The 19860-nt window shown below is 44.2% G+C and overlaps 1 protein-coding gene across 1 annotated transcript; it reads right to left on the reverse strand.

The window, feature by feature from the left end:
• Nucleotides 1-3548: 3548 nt before the first annotated feature.
• POU4F3 (POU class 4 homeobox 3) lies at nucleotides 3549-4979 on the reverse strand. Its single transcript, XM_045028534.1, has 2 exons — nucleotides 4860-4979; nucleotides 3549-4544 (listed from the first exon to the last, which is right to left on the reverse strand). Exons 1-2 carry the CDS (start codon nucleotides 4977-4979, stop codon nucleotides 3651-3653), a joined length of 1014 nt encoding a protein of 337 aa, XP_044884469.1. The 3' UTR covers nucleotides 3549-3650.
• Nucleotides 4980-19860: the final 14881 nt, after the last annotated feature.

Below are 19860 nucleotides of genomic sequence, written 5' to 3' on the forward strand. Positions count from 1 at the left end.
AAACCACCGTAAACACGCACGCACAGAGATCACACCCATGCATCTTACCCAAAGGGATTATTCAGACTCCCCCACAGATTACACACCTCTTTCCTTTGGCCACTGCTGACAAACCAAAGGGCCCGGACTCTCCAAAGTGCTATATTTTAAGTTTTAACCAGCAGCCTCTCCTTGTGAACGCTGTGCAAAACTGGGAACAGAGCAAAGTGACTTTCTTGCCCAAATATGTTAGCCCGAGTTGAGAGAAATTGCAACTAAAAGCAAGCTCCCTGCAAATCTACACTCTGCTCCTTCTGCTGTTAGGGACAAGCGGACGGTTTTGCTACCATTCCTCTGCTGAGAGACCGCCGAAGATCTAGCCTTCTCTGCCCCCAAGGCCTTCAGGGCAACGTTAGTACGTTTGCTCCGAAAGGATTAAATCTTGCCTCAGACAGTTTGTGACTAAGAGCAGGGAGCCATTGGCAGCACTTTCCAAACCAGGCAGCTGATAAAATAATAAAAACCCAGCAGACATTTTTATAAATAAAAGATGCGGTGCTAAAAGAGGGGTTTGTTTTTTGTTTTTAAGAAGGCATCTCTTCTGCAAGTGGGATCCGGGGGAAAACTTGGAGAAAGTTCCCTACATCAAACAAAAGCATTTAGCAGCCGCAATGATCTGTCCAGTTCTGAAATCCAGAACGCCTTGCTGCTAAAGCCAGAAGGAAAGAAACAGCTTTTAAACTTAATTTCTCCGATGAGGGTTTAGGAAATGTTCTCAGTTCAGAGTTGTATCGAGAGGGGTAAAAATCATACAAGCTATGAAAAGAGGAAAATAAGAAGCTGGTGCATTCCCCAATCACCTTTTAAATTGAAATGGTGTTTTCGTTTTTCTAGCATCTGGTTGGCGTATTTGTCAGATATTTATTGGATCAAAAATATTTGATCTGGCATAGAAATACCGTCTAAATTGGTTCTAGGACAACTCTTTTGGCTAATTTATTACAGCGCATATTTTAATCCCACATTTAGAAAATAAGTTCTCTATCTGAAACTCCAAAAATAACTTTAAAAAAAACCAACCACCACCAACTACAGCTTTTTGTTTTTGTTGATCTTGATATCTTGGCTGTAAAACAAACAAACCCACAAATAAATGTAATAGGTGACGTTAATAAGATTTTAAGGCTTGAGAAAAATATTAAAAATATCTCTTACCTGGACTTTAACAAACCCAGCCATGCCCTTAGAGTATCTGCTGAAATCCTAGTGGACAGTAGTGAAAGGAGGCAGCCTGAATTGCTTTCTGCCCTTTTTATACTACGATAGCCAATTAATATTGCATCACCCTTATTTTAAATTTTCAAAACCCACAATATAGTGTAATGGCATAAGGACATTTATTATTAAAGGACATTTGATTGGGAAAAAATCATTGGGGCTGATTAGGAAGAGATAGAACTAGGAAACTCTGGGAGTCTTAGCATTCTAGTTTCTTAAGAGCCCTAAAATTAAAAGGATGGATTTGTAAGGTGCTTTCCCAAAGGTGGGGTGGGGTGAGGTGAGCTGGGGAGGAGGGTTGAAAGAGAGAGATTCCCTAATTTAAGGTTTGATGTTTGACACTCATTGAAATGCTACCGTGAAATATTCAGAAGATACTTGGGCTTCGATCATTAATTTTTAATCGTTAAGGTGCTTCTGGGATTCATAAATAAAAAGCCCTCTTTTTTCTTTTAAACAGCATTAGAAATGAACCTTTCAGAGAGTTGGTTGGGCGATTTTTTTAAATTACATTTTAGAGAATGAAATTCTTTCTGTAACTCTGTCCGGGTGAGAAGAATGAATCCCCGTCACTTCCAAAACTTAACCAAACTTTGGGGCATTTGTTTTGCAAAGGGCAATTGGTTTTATTCCCAATTTGAATTACTTGAATTACACGCAGCCTAGAAACTAGCGAATAAACATAACGAGATCCACGCACAGTAGGAATCTATGGGAATCTGGTAATTTACATTTTATAGATGGAAATAATACATTTTCTGGCACAGAGAAATTATGACCGCCTCGAAAAAAAATGCGGAGGTAAATCAATACATAGAAAAGTCAACAAACAAGGTGGTGAAACTTTACAGCTTGTAGAAACAGTCATAATAATACAAGATAAAGGTAACAGGTTAACTGGGAAGGATGACTCGTAAAGCTTTTTCATTACGATTTAAAAATCCCTTTCCATTCTCCAGGGGAAAAGCACTGGCTAAAGTTTATTATTATTACTGCACATTTTATAATATTCTGTTCTGCTTCATCCGACCTGCTTTCGTCTCTGAAAAGAAAATTTTCCATTCGGGTTGAAAAATAAAGCATTTATTTCAGAAGTTAATCCAAGGGAAAACAACGTTTCAGAATTTATCCCGAGGAATGAATGAATGAATGAATAAATGACCAGACACAAGCACCCAAACTATGAGATAACTAAAATATGAAACATATGGGGATGGGAGGGAGAAAGCTCATTGCAACTATTGAACCAAGAATGTGTTACAAGAACCCTTACCAACTTGGTGTATTACAAAACTCAGATACAGTCTTTAACTAAAACGGAAAAAAAATCCTTGGATTTAAAAAAAAAAGAATGAAAAAAAAATAACATCGAGTGGAGACACTGTTGAAGCGATTGCAGACAAGTCAATGTTAATTCCGCCAAGTCTCTACATTGATAGAGTCCCGGTGCTGTGGCTGCAAACCCAAGTGAGTGCACTGTACAAGTCTGTGGTGGGACTCTATGGATCTGAGACGTAGAACTGTGTTCAGCCCAGTGCAAGAATACTACTTCTTTCCACAATTTAATCTCTTGTCAAAAAAAGTCAACTAAATAAGAGAACTTGATTTAGAGGTGAATTAAAAAATCTAGGCAATACACCTGGAATCTAGTTGGAGATAGTTTTGTGTGGGGGAAAGAAAAATTCATACGAAGAGCAGCCAAAGTATTTCGCTGAGTAAAAATAGGTTGCTTTGCTTTTCTTTACCAAAGTTTTGGAGTATAAAACAATTGTTCAGGTATCTCAGGTTAAGATTGGTCCCTCTACCAGGCGTTCCGGTCCTAGAAGGCGATGAGATATAGACCTCTCACAAAAAGCTAAGTAGAATTTGACTTCCGGGTATAATCATGACATTCTGAAAATAGCCTTTTTATTTTTAAATATAATTCACAAATCTTAATAAATATTTATCCTCTGGTTTCACCTCAGGGGCATCTCCCCTCTCCATCCCCTTCCCCTCAAACTATCCTTTTATTATTTTTATTGCAATTGTGTAAGAAACAAGATAATTCTCCCAGTACCTCTCAGCTTCCAACTCTTCCAAAAGTGACAAGCGGCTTATGCTCTAGTGCACAACAGACACAACAGAAGTGAATCTCAGCCAAGGAGCAACCAGGAGAAACTTGCTTTTTAGTTTTGTTTTGGTTTTTTTTTTTTTTTTTTTTTTTTTTAAAGAAGACGGGACAAGAAAAGGGGGGAGGATGGAAATAATCAGCGTGATGGGGAAGTTAATGGCTTTGTTGGTCGGTCGGTTTGAGTGCGAGTCCTCACGGAGATCCCTGCTCTTTATTTGAATAAAATATATAAAAGTCCAGGCTTAGAAGAGGCAGCTGCCCACCCCAGCCCCGGGCCGAGTCAATGCACGGCGGAGTACTTCATGCGTTTCTGTTTCTGTCTCTGGTTGCAGAACCAAACCCGCACCACGTTCTTTTTCAGGTCCAGTTTCTCCGCTATGGCTGCGATCTTCTCCGAGGAGGGTCTGGGCTGGATGGCAAAATAGGCTTCCAAGGAGCGCTTCTCTGGGGCGGCGATGGAGGTCCGCTTGCGCTTCCTCTCGCTGCCGCTGAACAGGTCCGGCTTGGTGTTCTTCTCCCTGTAGGCAGCTTCAGCCTCCTCCAGCCAGGCTTGGAGCACGGGCTTCAGGGCGATCATGTTGTTGTGGGACAGGGTGAGGGACTCGAACCGGCAGATGGTGCTTTGGCTGAGCGAGCCCACGCCGGGGATCTTGAGGTTGGCCAGAGCCGCCCCTACATCCGCCTGGGTCACCCCCAGCTTGATCCGCCTCTGCTTGAACCGCTCGGCGAAAGCCTCCAGCTCCCTGGGATCCGACTCCACGTCGCTGATGCAGGACATGCCGTTGTGAGCGGAGACCGGGTGCGGGTGGCCCATGCCCATGGCTTGGTGCAGGTGCCCCATGGCGCCCAGGTGGTGCGGGTGAATCTGAGCCGACATCACCGTGTGGTCGGGCGCCCCCATGCCGCTCACGGTCAGCGTTGGGGAGATGTGGTCCAGGAGGTCTCCATCCAACCCCGGGTGCACCGAGTGGTGGGGATGCGAGGTCAGGGCCGAAGGATGCGAGATGGGCGCGGTGGAGGAGGTAGACGTGCAGGGGACACTGCTCATGGTATGGTAGGTCGCGTCTGGCTTGAACGGATGGCTCTTGCCGTGGGAGACAATATCAACAGCCGCCAGAGCTTCAGCGCGGGCCAGCAGATTCTCATCAAAGCTTCCAAATATATTGCCCTGAAGCTGCAAGCAAGAATGCGCATATTGGAGTCAGTGGGGAATACTGTCAACTCAGGATTAAAAAACATTTCCAAGCACAGAGATTCCTCCTCAAAGCTCAGGTCATAAAAATTAATATGAAGGCAGCAGCTTTGCTTGAATAGACATGTGGATCAGAGACAAGAGTGTGTGTGTGTGTGAGAGAGAGAGAGAGAAGGGGGGAGAGGGAGAGAGAGAGGTTCAGAGATATGCGATTGTTCTGGCGACATGAAAAAAACATTAAGCAAGTGCCTGTCAAAAAATGTGCCTTAAAGCAGTAATTATGCTTAATCTACATACCTGCGGGGCTGGAAGGCAAACTCTGCGCATCGCCTCTGAACTGGAATGCAAGCTGGAGTACTTGGGCTCCTGCAGGGCAGGGTGCATAGTGAAAGGCTGCTTGGTGTTCATGGCCATCATCTTTGCACACCTTGCAGGTAGGCAGCCCCTGACATAGATTCAGGGTTGTCTCTCTGGCTTGCTTCTGTCAAAGTGAGCTATTTTCAATGGCAGAGCTTCCCTCCCTCCCCCCACCTGCTTCTTCACTCATCTTACAAGCCGCCTGCCAAGAATGGGACCAGCACACTGTGCGCAGGCGTGCTGCACTGGAAGAATAAAGGGAAAGTAGCCCTAGGAGGCAAAGGCAGTTAGGAGCGAAGATGCCTCTGCCCCGACCCGGCCGCTGATTGAAGGGGAGCAGCAGGGTTCTTCGGAGCGCTGGGGTTGGTTTTAGAGGCAGGTCGCCTGATCTGCAGAGACAATGTTCGTATTTTAAAATCAAAGTACAATTAAGTTCTACGGAATAATGCAAAATCCCAGTGCAAGCCCTCCCCCCCTTTCTCAGTTTCCCTGGACCTACTCTCTGGGATTCGGGGTCCCAGGCAGGGCGGTAGCAGAGTGGTCAGTACACTTAACCACAGGGAGAAACACGTTTGTCATACACAGAGCGCCGCTTTGCCATCTACGGTTCTGCTGCGGAAGCCCACGATATAGAAGTGAGCTCAATCGACCTGTTGGAGGATTATCACTGCTTCAGCCAGGTGCCAGCCGATGGGTTTATATAGGAACCCTGGAAAAATGCACAATCCCCCGGTTCGATCTGTTCAAGTCTATGTGCAAACAGAGCAGAAAAGCCTCAATACATGGGGTGGGGGGGAAGAGGTGCTGATCCTATTGAAATCAATAACAAACCGCTCAGTGACTTCAACCAGAAGGAGCAGGCCCTTGCAGATGGGATAGTGAACTTTCCCTGGGCTCGCTCTGTCTGGGAAGTCTGGTCGGTTAGTCTGGGATTAAGCTAGATAAGTTTATGGAGGAGATGGTATAATAGGATAACGGGCTTAGTCAATAGGTCAATTAAGTGCCAAACTGGTACTTAATTGGGTCAAATTGGGTCAATAATATGATATTCTTAACCTCTTTCAGAGGGTGTGGCTGGAGAGTCTTGCCCGCATGCTCGGGGTTCAGCTGACCGCCATATTTGGGGTCGGGAAGGAATTTTCCTCCAGGGCAGATTGGCAGTGTCCCTGGAGGTTTTTCGCCTTCCTCCGAAGCATGGGGCAGGGGTCGCTTGCTAAAAGAGTGGGTAGATCGGCTAATGTGGCCTGCATCTTGCAGGAGGTCAGACTAGATGATCATAATGGTCCCTTCTGATCTTGAATTCTATGATTCTATGATTCTATGATTGTGTCCTAGGTTCTATCCCACCCAGTTTTTATTCTGAGAAGAGAAAACCTCATACCTCTTCCAGCACATTCACTGGGCTAAGGGTTCTGTTAAATGGAACGGGCAGAAGCGTCCTGCAAAGTCAAGTCAGCGGTTTCCAAACTTACTTGCAGCACAAAAGACGAATAAATAATGCATGTGAAATCCAGGTATAGCAGCGGGCTAAAAGCTAAGGCCAGGGACAGCGTGTGTATAACAATCCAGCCAACCAAACCAACCAGAATTGGGGAGAAAGGACTCTCTCATTTGGGATTGCAGTTATCCAGTTTGCTGTAAACGGTCGCACTGTGTGTACACACGCAATAGGCTTAAGCAGAGACGGAATTATGAAGCCAGTAGCAGACGATGAATGAAATATCTCCGACTCTAGCATTAGGTTTCTGTGTAATGCACTTTAGTGTGATCAGCTATATTTCATAAAAGTGCGCGGGCCTGTGAGCTGTATGTAACCATGTAGATGGAGGAACAAGTTCCTTCAACCCCTGTGGATGATTTGTGGTGTCAAAGGTTTCAGGGATTTCTGAGAATCCAGATGAAAAGGACGCGGGGGGGGGGGGGGGGGGGAGAGAGAGAGAGAGACTCTCTCTCATTTAAAGACCTGTTTAAGCGATATATTTTCCCTAGCCTGGAGCGATTGTTCCTCTTGCTAGGCCTTGCCTTGAAATTTACTCAAATCCCTATGGGAAATTTTAAGCGTTCTTTAAACTTTCTGATGACGTATGGGGCCCGATCCTGCTCCCATTGATTTCAGTGAGAGCAGAATCGGACCCGATATCGATAAAACGGACCAACGGAATGGAATAAAGTTGGCTTTGCGCATACCCCTGTGTACAGCAGAAGTAGAGAGACATTTCCCCTTTGTAATTCTGATCTTCATGTGCCCAGCGTGGGGAAAACGGAGCTGTCTGACCGATTCCTTACAGCCTGCACTCTGCAGCTAAACAATCAGAATAAAACATTTGCAGAATATATTTCAAGCCAGGTGCTCAGAGACAAGACAACATATTCAAACTCCAGCGTTCCAGAATGCTGCCGACTGCCCTGTATCTAATTAAGGGTCTTGCCTGTGCCTCCCTACCCAGAGAAGGCAGTGTAAGCATTATTATAATTCCCCTCCCTTGGAATCCAGACACAGCGGAAAAACTCACCGCACAGGACTTTTAATGCCAAACGTTATTTGTATGCCGTGCTCCTTCCTTTAACGAGATGTCACTGATGCTGCAGGGAGAACAGCGTTGTATGGCATGAAACACAGCTTTGCTATTTATAATATTTTGATCACGCCAAATCTTTCTTCCATTTCCAGTGCCTTGGGGAGAGGGGGACGGGACGAGGTGAACAACCTCAACGTCAACTGTAATAGATTTGTCTAGAGGGCAATTCAGCACCAACAGGGCAAGTAGAAGATTTCACGGTAAACTGTTGCTCACCTCATCCAAAAAGTTAATGATGAGCAGCTTGCCAGCAGCGTGACAAGATAGGGTTTCTTTACAAATTTAGGACCGACTCCTTCTCCAGTGGCAGAACTCCAACTGACTTCAGGGGAGCAAGATTAGGTCTCTTAATTTGGACCGGTCTGAGCATTTGTATATTATATTGACCAGGACAGGGGCGTTCCTTAAAGATCCACTTCAAGTTTGCCTTGGTCCAGTGCAATGGTGACTATTCTTAAAAAATGTAAATGGTTAATAGATACTTGCTAACTTTGTAACATATCTTCCTCAAGGCCCCTTTTGTACATTCATCCAGGCAAGAGAAACCAGAACTTTAAGTCTTAATTTAAACTTCGGAGGGTGGTTGTGTTCAGGTTAACATTGGTTAGCTAATTGGGGAACCCACCCTGCAGTTCTTACTCTGGCAAAACTACCAATAAAACCAGAGCTGCGGGTCAGGCCCCTGGTTTGGTAATTCCAACCACACAGCTCTATATTACACAAAGAGGAAGCGAGTGAGGTGCACTCTGCATTTATCAGCACCATAGTAGCTAAGGGTGATCCCTAAAACAAGAAATTGTTTCCACTGAGGAGCTAATTTTAACAGGGAATAAGAACCCCTCCCCCCCGGGAAATTGTAAAATATAGAACAACTTCTTCAATGTCTTACAGGTAGTGGCTCCCTGCAACCCCAATTTCTTAGTTCCACAGGAACTTCGATTCAGCACCAGGCCTGAACTAAGTTAATTAGAATAATACTTCTTCCTGAGTAGCTGGAAGTACTTTGCAAACATGTATTCACAAAGCTTCACCATACCACTGTAACATAGCTATTAAAAATTGCACAATATATTGTACAGTACAGTAGGGTGAATTGAAGCTCAGAGACATTAAATTACTTCCCTGCTGATTTAAGCTCCTATAAGCTTAGACACTGAATAATAATTATGACAGGGCCCATATATATTTCATAGGCTGGAAGTAACTTTTCCTTGAATCTTTTTTTAAAGAGCAGAAAAAAGGAGATTATTGAAAGAAACATACTTTTACTATTTACTAGTTATAATTTAGGATCCTCAAAATCTTCACACTTCTTCAAATGTTTCTCGACTTTGGCCAAGTTTTACTTTTTGATGGTCTGGAGATTTAAATATACTGACAGTTGTGAAATCTCTGGTTCCTCAGAAGAATGAAACCTAGTCAAAATTTTAAAACGTTTGACGATTCCAAGGCCCTCAAGTCATAACAGGGATTTGGTGTAACACATATCGAAAAGGAACACCCTCCTAACCAGAAGCATTAAGCCTAATGTGTTGTTCACAGAAAGCTGGAGGCCCAGCTTTGTCCTCAAGATTCCCTCTTTCCCCTCTGTAACCAGAAGCTAATGTGCCAGAGGTACCATGATTCTGACTCTCGAAGTGTGTGAATCCAGTCAAACTAATAACTAGCAATATATGTTGCATCCCCCTCCAAGAAAAAAAGCAAAGACTTGAAGCACACAATCCAGCTTTATACATGTCCAGCTGCTAGAGGCACCAACAAGGAGCCCAATGAAGGCTCAAGAAGCTAAAATGAGACACATTATAGAAAAACTACTGCAAACTCTGCATGTTATGGGATGTGTGTCTTTGGCATACATGAAATACTTACAACTGTTGTTTCCAAGTCTGCTGTCAGTAATAAGAGGATTCTATGATTCTATGATTCTATGAAGGAGATGTTTGGGTCTAAACTTAACTAACCTAATACATTATATAGGGCTTTTCACCCGTAGATCTCAAAGCACTTTAAAAGGGGAAAAGGAAACCCCTTTTCTCTCTGTACTTTGAATCAGGGCCACAAGAAAGGACAAATGAGAGATGTGAGTCCCCTGCAAAACCCAGGAGAGACTAAGCAACCCCAGGGCTGTGTGGGAATGGGGGGGGGGGAAAGAGGTGGGATAAAACTAGGGGGTAGCTCACCACAGACCTAACCCATGAAGAGCATTAAACAGGTGAGAACGTTATGGCATGGAACAGGAGAATTTCAGACCCTGGAAGAGCATGCAGGGGTGTAATGAGGAAGGCCAAAACACAACTGGAGTTGCAGCTAGCAAAGAATGTGAAGGGTAACAAGTAGGGTTTCTACATGTATGTTAGCAACAAGAAGAAGGTCAGGGAAAGTGTGGGACCATTAATGGTGGAGACAACCTAGTGACAGATGATGTGGAAAAAGCTGAAGCACTCAATGCTTTCTTTGCCTCCGTCTTCACAGACAAGGTCAGCTCCCACACTGCTGTCCTGGGCAACACAGTATGCGGAGGAGGTGAGCAGCCCTCAGTGGTGAAAGAACAGGTTAAGGACTATTTAGAAAAGCTGGATGTGCACAAGTCCAGGGCAGTCCCTACCGATATGCAAAGTACGCAGCTGCGTAGGGCACCAGGAGATTTGGGGCAACAAATTCCCTCATGCCCTGCACAGCTGTGTGCTGCTACAGCCCCATCCCTGCCTCTGCCCACCCCTGCTCCACCTCAGCCCCGTCTCCACTCCCCTGAGGACTGCAGCAGGGCCAGACCCGCACTCACCAGCGGCGGGAAGTACAGCGACCCGGCCCCAGCCACGCCACCAGTGAGTGCTGGGGGGTGGTTCCCCCTTGCCCCCAGGGGGGCTGCGTAGGGCCCTAGAATAGCTAGGGACGGCCCTGCACACGTCCAGGGGTCCAGATCTAATGCATCCAAGGGCACTGAGGGAACTGGCTGATGTGATTGCAGAGCCATTGGCCATTATCTTTGAAACCTCGTGGCGACAGAGAGGTCCCGGACAATTGGAAAAAGGCAAAGATAGTGCCCATCTTTAAAAAAGGGAAGAAGGAGAACCGGGGAACTACAAACCGGTCAGCCTCACCTCAGTCCCTGGAAAAATCATGGAGCAGGTTTCTCCAGGAAACCATTTTGAATCACTTAGAGTGAAGGAAGGTGATCAGGAACAGTCAACATGGATTCACCAAGGGCAAGTCGTGCCTGACCAACCTGATTGCCTTCTGTGATGAGATAACTGTCTCTGTGGATATGGGGATAGCAGTGAAGGTGATATAGCTTGACTTTAGAAAAACTTTTGATACAGTCTCCCACAGTATTCTTGCCAGCAAGTTAAAAAAGTATGGATTGGATGAATGGACTATAAAGGTGGATAGAAAGCTGGGTAGATTATTGGGCTCAACGGGTAGTGATCAACAGCTCGATGTCTAGTTGCAGCTGGTATCAAGCGGAGTGCCCCATGGGTTGGTCCTGGGGCTGGTTTTGTTCAACATCTTTATAAATGATCTGGATGATGGGATGGATTGCACAAGTTTGCAGATCACACTATGCTGGGGGGAGAGGTAGATATGCTGGAGGGTAGGGGTAGGGATAGGGTCCAGAGTGACCTAGACAAATTGGAGGATTGGGCCAAAAGAAATCTGAGGAGATTCAACAAGGACAAGTGCAAAGTCCTGCACTTAGGACGGAAGAATCCCATGCACTGCTAAAGTCTGGGGACTGACTGGCTAAGCAGCAGTTCTGCAGAAAAGGACCTGGGGATTACAGTGGATGAGAAGCTGGATATGAGTCAGCAGTGTGCCCTAGTTGCCAAGAAGGCTAACAGCATATTGGGCTGCATTGCCAGCAGATCGAGGGAAGTGATTATTCCCCTCTATTCAGCACTAGTGAGGCCATATCTGTAGTATTGCGTCCAGTTTTTGGGCCCCCATTACAGAAAGGATATGCACAAATTGGAGAGAGTCCAACAGAGGGCAACGAAAATGATCGGGGGCTGGGGCACATGACTTATGAGGAGAGGCTGAGAGAACTGGGATTGTTTAGTCTGCAGAAGGGAAGAGTGAGGGGTGGATTTGATAGCTGCCTTCAACTACCCAAAGGGGGGTTCCAAAGAGGATGGAGTTCGGCTGTTCTTAGTGGTGGCAGATGACAGAACAAGGAGCAATGGTCTTAAGCTGCAGTGGGGGAGGTTTAGGTTGGATATTAGGAAACACTATTTCACTAGGAGGGTGGTGAAGCACTGGAACGGGTTACCTAGGGAGCTGGTGGAATCTCCATTCTTAGAGGTTTTTAAGGCCCGGCTTGACAAAGCCCTGGCTGGGATGATATAGTTGGGTTTGGTCCTGCTTTGAGCAGAGGGTTGGACTAGGTGACCTCCTGAGGTCCCGTCCAACCCTGAGATTCCATGATTCTAAGAGCAGGCGGGTGTGGCCAAGAACAGGTTTTGACTTGGCCCCTTTGATCTTGATGCACTGAAACGCTCCCCTCCCCTCCCCTTTATTCCAGAGAGCTGGTGGCAAAAAACCAAGGCAGCGAAGAAAGCTCCGGACAGATGCACAGAGTGCGGCGTGCCATCACTTCCCATCAAGCCCAAGCGCTGCACAAATGGAAGTGGAACATTAAGCAGGCTTTGAAAGGCAAAGAGAGCGAGCAGCTTCCTCCCATCAGGGGGGAAAGCGGCGCGTTGTCGCAGAGCTCCATGCCCTGATTTATGATAAAAAATTTAAAGGAAATCATTTATATTTCAAAGGGCCTAAAGAGCGGCATGAAAGTTTTATCTAAAGTGGCGCTGTCTTTAGAGGCAGCCCCGCTATGCTGGAGGTAATTAATAGATGGATAAATTTCATGCCTTTGGTTTTTTTCCCACCCTTCCTTCCTTTGGCACGGTCTAGCTGAAGTAAATAAATAACGGGGGGAGATGCAGAAGTGCGCGCTGAGCTCTTGGCAATGCTTTCTGTGCAGGCACATCCCCCCCGTGCTAAATGCTCGTGGACTGAGCGGATGCTTCGTTTCCAGAGCTTTGCTGCTTCCCTTTCACTCCAGAAGGCCGGGGCGAGTCCCCCTGCCCAGCGCACGCTGCTCACACGGTGTGAAAATGAAAGCGCTGGCTAGAGAACACACTCCGGCTAAACGGTGCAAGCTCAGCGGCAGGAGTCAGGGCACAGCTCGAACCAAGCCTCTCCTCTCGCCGATCGCCAGACAATCGCCATCCTACCCCAACCCCGAATGTTTTGAAAGAAACCCGACTGGTTCGTCTAGCCGCTCAGCGCGCTTTAATGCAAGCTGTAAAATATTGATGGTTTTGGCCCTGTCTGTTGCTGTTACACCTTACAAATAGAGGAGAGGAGTCCAACGGCTAAACAAGAACAAGCTAAAAGAGTCCAGATGGTTTGCCATCAGAAAGTAACTGCAGCCGAAAAGGTGTCACTTCAATAGATTTGAGAGATCATTCACCTCCTGCTAAATAATTAATAGTTTTTTCTGGAAAGAAAGAAAAAAACCCGATGAAACATCACTAGTGCCTCATTCAAAATCTGAAGGTAAAAGTCGGATTTCAAGTGTGCTTTTTACCCACTCGCCTGTTTTATTCTCTGACCACAGTTCAGAGATTGGGGGGAAAATGATGGAGGATTACATTCTCCCTTAGGGTCCGAGCCAAAGCCTCATGGAGTCAATGGGCTCTGACACCAGCCTTGAGTTTGACCATGATATCAATTTCGAACAAACTCCCATGAACTTTAGAGAGAGAACCCAGCCCCCAGCATGGTACAGGCTGTACGCAAGATACCAGCGGCAGCTTTCCAGTGTAAAACCCGAACATTTACCAAACAAAATACTCCAGGATGTTTTATTTAAGTATTAATTGCATCAAATTGTAGCGCATAATGACTTGCAGGTCTAGTCGTTCTGGGAAGAGGAGATGATGCTTTACATTTCAAGATGTGTGTGTAAATTGAACCATATGTAAGTTAAGCCAAAGATCTTCTATTCCTTTTCTTTTCCTAAGTGTGGTCTACCCACAATAGCATGTGTTTGCTTCCGACTCCAGAGAACTTGATCAGACAGAGTAATCGTTCCATAGCCTGCAAGGGGAGGTGGGTTGGTTCTTGTTTTACTGTCTTGCACTGTTCTCTGTTGTCGATCTGACAAACTTCTTAGCGTTTTCAGGCCCAGGTTAAGAACTAGAGCTGAAGTTCGTTTTATCTTACTGCTGGCATTGTCAGGTCCCAATGATTTACTGTAAGACACATACCTCGTCTTGAAGGAAGGATGAAAGGGGATCTTGACTTTTGAAGATACCCCTAGACTTAGGGCTTAGAAAGCTTTCTGACATCATACAAGAACAAGAAACTCTGCCCATGGTATGACATAGCTGTTCTGCTGAACAATCTGATCGAGGAAATATCTAAGGTTACCCAGACAGTCAATTATTCATCAGCTAAACGGCAAAGCATCAATTACCTGGCTTGATTCTCTCATTCATTAAGGAGATTGAACAGCCCAACTTAACAAAGCCAAAGGAAAGTTGCTAAGTTACAGCAGCAGCAGTGAATTGCCTGCATATTAGCAGACTCTCAGGCAAACAGGTGCCTAAGACGGGAAGTTTGTGGAATATAGAGAAACACCCAGGATTCAATTATATATCAGTCACTGTCTCTGCAAGGTTGAAGGTAACAAAATATAATGGGTTTACAGAGATATAAGGGTTTGGCTGACTTAACTCAATCTTTATGTGAACTTAGGGTGACCAGATGTCCTGATTTTATAGGGACAGTCCCAATTTTTGGGGCTTTGTCTTATATAGGCGCCTATTAACCCCCCCCCCCCCATCCCGATTTTTCATACTTGCTATCTGGTCACCCTATGTGAACTTAATGAGAATTTAGCTAAGGAAGTAACCCTTAATAGACATCTTTGGTAGAAGGCATTGGAAAATGCAAGGTGTTAATATAAGGCACATGAAATGAATGTTTAGAGTAAGAAACAGAAACAGTAAGGGAGGAAGATCTCCATTACAGGAAGTTATAATAAATACAGGGGTGGGATGGAAACCTCTTGTGTGATAGTGTATTAATGCAGCAGAGCCAGCCTTATGAGTAGGTTGCACAGATGACCTCTTGGGGCTCCTGACACTTCCCAAGCCAATGGGACCCAGGGAGAGGATTCTCACCACTTAACCCTGACCTCCCCCTCATCCTCCTGCAGTGGGACTGGAGGTAAATCCAGCCCAGATCAACACTCCCCAGCAACTTTGGAGTTCTGGCTTAGAGGTTGTAAGAGGAAAGGTTTATTAAGCAGGCTTTTGGGTGCTTTCTATCCCAGGAAGCATGGTTTGGAAAAGGGGAATCCGATCTCCTGGTAGAGGAACTTCAGCATGTGTTGATAGCAATGGAGAGGGTAGGAGGAAAAGCACAGCACTAAAGTGCAGTTGTACTCTGAAAAGAGGTTTGGTACTCACGTTGCTGGTGAGAAAGGAGGCAGAACAGAACACACTGTCTCTTGGTCCTTTGTTGGCTCCATAGGGCTAGGAGTAAAAGCTTGGCTATGTGAGTGAAACAAGCAGCTTTAATTAACATGTTGCACTTAAAGGACCTTGCAAACAGTAATTTATACTCTCGACTGCTGCTGTGAAGTGGGTATTGCCCCCATTTTACAGCTGGGGAATCCCAGGCACAGAAAGAGCATAGCTCTGATTTTCACAGATATTGGGCATCCACCGCCCACATTGACTACAGCAGGTAGTGTAGGAGTTAAGTCCTTTTTGAAAGTCGGGCTCTAAGTAACTTGCCCATTGTCACATGGAAAGTCTATATCCTAGGTCTCCCAGTTTTGTGCCTTAAACCCTAAATTAATCCTTACTCCCCTTCCATTATAAATTGAATAAACCAGGGTGAAAAATCTTGTTCCACTATAATCAATTGGAATTTTGCTATTAACTTCAGTGGGGCCAGGATTTCACTCAAAGGAGACATTTCTAGACAACAACCGTACTTTAAACTACCTTAAAGTACAAGAGCAATCTAATACATTCCCAAAATGGTGAAAGACTATGAAAATAGGTTTGTTCAAAAGATTTTTACATGAAAGATCAGGTCCCTGAAAACTAGAAAATTACAAGATTAACAGCATTAAACAGAAAAGGTGCAAGAAATAACTGATTACAAACTGGGATAACTTGATCAAAGTTAGAAGATGAATATTTAATTTTTGGGGGGGATTTAAGGTATATGCCTTAAAAGTCAAATTTTCATTCATACTCCAATCGTGTACAAAAACGTTGCAATAATTCTTCTGTTTCCAAGTGTAAAAAGCACTGATTACACATCTCTCTGATTAGCAAACCCAGAAACCTGCTTGCATATGCAGCCATAGGCTTAGTACCTGTAACCTGGCATAGGTGCAATTTTATGAACATAAACGAGTGCACACAGTTTTGTAAGCATAACATTTGGGGTACTATGAAAATTTTGCTTCAACTTGAGTAGAGATGATGAATGTGGATTTGTGAGGAGGAGGAGGAGGCCTGATTGAGTTAAATTTGCTGTTTGTGGGGATCTTTAAGTTAATTATTACTAAGATGCTGTAGGCACGGGGAATGAAGTGAATGTCACTAGATTACAAAAATAAATTAATATTCAACAATAAGAATTGTGTAGTGTGTAAGTTGTGATATAAAATAAATTGAAATCATACAATAATTAAAATTAAATAAAACACTTGTGCAATGCCACAAAGTATTGACTGTAAACAGTAACTCCACCATCTGTAAAATAAATTGCCAGTGAAGTATCTTAGGTCTTGTTCATAGCGTTAAGACCGTCAAGTGGAAGATTGTTTTCTGATGGCATCAACACTGGAGAATAAAACAAACAATAAGCAACAATTAAAGAGGTCCAGAGATAGTGGACTCAGATTCTGAGTGAAAAGGTACATTTGAGATAAAGGTGGAGTAAAAGGACCAAAATTCAGAGGACTTATTCCATGCAGAAGTACCTCAAACAGCTTTAAAAAAAAAGGCATCTACAATAGTGTACATTTCCTCTTTCCTGAGCGCCTCAAAAGCACTTTACAAACATTAGTTAGACCTCAAACCACTTGTGATGAAGGTAACCCCACTTTCCAAATGGGTAAAATAGGTGTTGAGAGGCTAAGTGACTTGCCAAAGGTCACACAGCTAGACAATGACAGAGGCAGAGAGAACCCAGGAGTCCAAACTGTTTCCTAATGACAGATTACTACAGGAAAGTCCTTGAAGCCATTACTATCACAGTGGATATTTCATTAAATAATGTTAAAGGCTACAAAATTTAGAAACTGAATTGATACTGCAAAAATATCCTTCCTGATCTAGCCCATCAGCATGGTATAATCTCAAGTGACCTGCTCTGCCTAAGGGGCCTTCAAACAGAAAATAGATGTTTGCAACACTTAGTCAACATCTAGGCCTCCATGGGTCTCTTTTCCCCTTGATGAGCACCTCTCACTGAAGCTAATACCTGTTACCTTGTGGTTCTTGTGTTCTCGTCCAGCGTGTGTGTGTAAGTGTATAACACCAAGGGACGTGTTTCAGCCTGAACTTTGATTGTCCCTCATCTGCTTTTGTCAGTTTCAGGCCAGCCTCTCTCATCCTTTTGATGCAGATGTAAGTGTGAATTTTGAAAAAAAGTTAAATGAAGGCCCTGAGTCCTGCTGAGCTGTGATTGACAATTGACATGAGACATGAAGAGGTGAGGGACAAAGCTGGCAGCACACTACCTCTGTGCTCTCTGACTCCTGCTAGGGGGCTGGGGCTACTCCAACTTGTACCAACGCTGACACCCATCTCAATGTCATTATACTGGCTAAGAATTGCTGGAGCATAGCAACTTGCATCCAACATTTTACGTGGGAAAGGGGTAACAGAGCCAGTTATGCCAGTGTTACAGCACTTGGGGACCCCCAGTTTCCCAACTAGGGTGATTCTATGCCAACAGAGCAATTCGAAGAGACCTTATCAGGGCCCACATGTTCTACTTGCAGTACAATTAATCTGCTAATTTATCATCTGGGACAGCAGAATTAAAATAAATGAGTAAATTAGAAAACGGCACAGCTGAACATATCTTCTCCAAACTATTCTGGGGAAGTAGGGGACAGCTAGATAATTCTGTTCAATGAGATTTGAGGCGGGGGGAGGAGCCAGAGCATGTAATTGAGATAAAATAGTAAGACTCTTAAGCAGAAGTTTCCAGTAAGTACCCATCTCGTCAGCATTATTGATCTGTTCTGGCAACATATATTCCTGTGCCATATAATTCAGCAGTCATTGTCGAAATGGATCGTGTGAGCAATAACAGGCTTCCACCAACAACTGAAAGCTACTCTATCCTCTGACACACACTGATGCAGTCTGGCCATAATTTACTTCCCTCTTGTGAATGGCAAATTGCCTTTCCGGTTTCGGTGATGTCTGTCTGAAATCCTTGCAGGTTCCTGTGGCTGATTGGCTAAGAACTGTGCACACAATTAGTCTGTTACTGTTCCAAAACCCATATTTTTGTCTCACGCAGCTGGTATGTCTCGTCTTTTAGATGGTGAACTCTTTGGGGAAGGATTTATCCTTTACTCCATGTACAGTGCCATGCACTAGCAAAATACAAATGTTAAATAGGCCAAGAAACAGGGGAATCCGTGTGAGAATTCTGTGGTGGGTGGGAGATGGATTGACAGCTCTGAAGTCCTGTTTCTTCATAGCATAGGTAGGGCACTGGTAACAGCGTGCAAGCTGTCCCACACCTCCAGGAGAGATTCCCTTTGCAGGTAAGAGAGGGGTTCAATCTGCACATCCCTTTAGTCCTTGGGCTCTCTGTTGAAACTGCCAACAAAATGTCCAACTATGGTGGTATCAGGGAAAGGTGAAATGAGAAACACTTGGTCCACTAGGATTGGAGCTGACAGCACCAGTATACTTTATCCTATGATGCTGCTGGTTAGAGGTAACTTTGTCCCTAACAGGCTGGGCCGGATTCAAACTAGTGGTCAATTGGTGAAAGGATCCAGAGTCCATTTTAATCCACTGAGCCAACTAGTCCCCCAAATCAGGGAAAGCCAGAAATATTTTGTTTTATGTGAATGACTGTTCTTAATCTTTTCATAATACATCAGCACTCCTGGGAATTGCAAGGAACAGAAAAAGCCACTAATGAGATATGAGATACATATTTTTATGCCGCCTTGCAGAGAGATTGAAAAGAATGATGCTTGTAACTTATGCAGCTCAACCTATCTGAAATGAGCACTCATTGTAAGCCACTTGCTGAATGGTGGTAGCCTATTAATGATAACAGAAGAGACTTGTACGGTATGTGTTTGGGAGATAACTTTGGAGTTATTTCACAGCAGAAATCTATCTAATAAGGGTGGGTCACTTGGACAGATTGCTCCACACAAAGAGGAATGCTTAAGTGAAGCGCTCTATCAGTGCAAAGCAAAATTAAAATTTGATGAGCAATTAGATATTAATTGGTGCTCAGTTATTATTTCACTCTGATGTCCAGCATAAACAGAGTACTGCTAATAATAAACACACACATCAGTACAAGTTTATGGCCATTGATAAAGAAGTTTGGAGCACCGAGTTGAGAATTTTTCAGATGCAGGCAGGCAGTGGAGATTGTCAAAGGCACAAATGGGAGCTAGGGACCCAACTCCCACTGAGTGTCACTGGAAATTGGATGCCTAAACACCCTTTGTGTCTGAAAATTTCCCCCACAGCTCATGTATAAAACATGCCATTGAAACATGTCTTGTGGGGAGACTTTAACAATTTGACTTTTATCCAGAAAAGAGAACAGACTCAGCTTTGCTATTTACAGGACATATTTCTCTAGTAAAATAGGAACTGTTGCTGGAAGTACCCTGGAGACAAGGATCTAGATGAAGCTGAAGCAGAACAGGAAGTCAGATACGCACCTTTGCATGTCAATGCCCAGACTATTTCAATTCTTATAGCAACGTTAGCGTCTGAGCTCTAGGAACAAGCCAAAATTTTAGGTAGGTTTGTGGATACAGTGAACGTATTGCAAAATTCTACATGTAAGAATTATGGAAAGTTTCTCCCTTTACTCTTAGTTCTTACCAGTTTTGGAATTTGGAAAAATAGAAGAAAAAAACACACAGTGTAGGCTACTTTATGGAGATGGTGGGAACTATTTACAGTAGCAGGGTGGTGAATGAATTAATTAGTAGCGAGACTGAACTCGCATTGCTTCATATTAATCCTAAATTAAAAATGCCAAATTAAAATATTTTGCATTAGCAAACATTCCAGCTAAACCAGAAAGTACAAAATGCCAGACTACACTAATGT

Source organism: Mauremys mutica, chromosome 8 (assembly GCF_020497125.1).
Source record: "Mauremys mutica isolate MM-2020 ecotype Southern chromosome 8, ASM2049712v1, whole genome shotgun sequence".
NCBI lineage: Eukaryota > Metazoa > Chordata > Testudines > Geoemydidae > Mauremys > Mauremys mutica.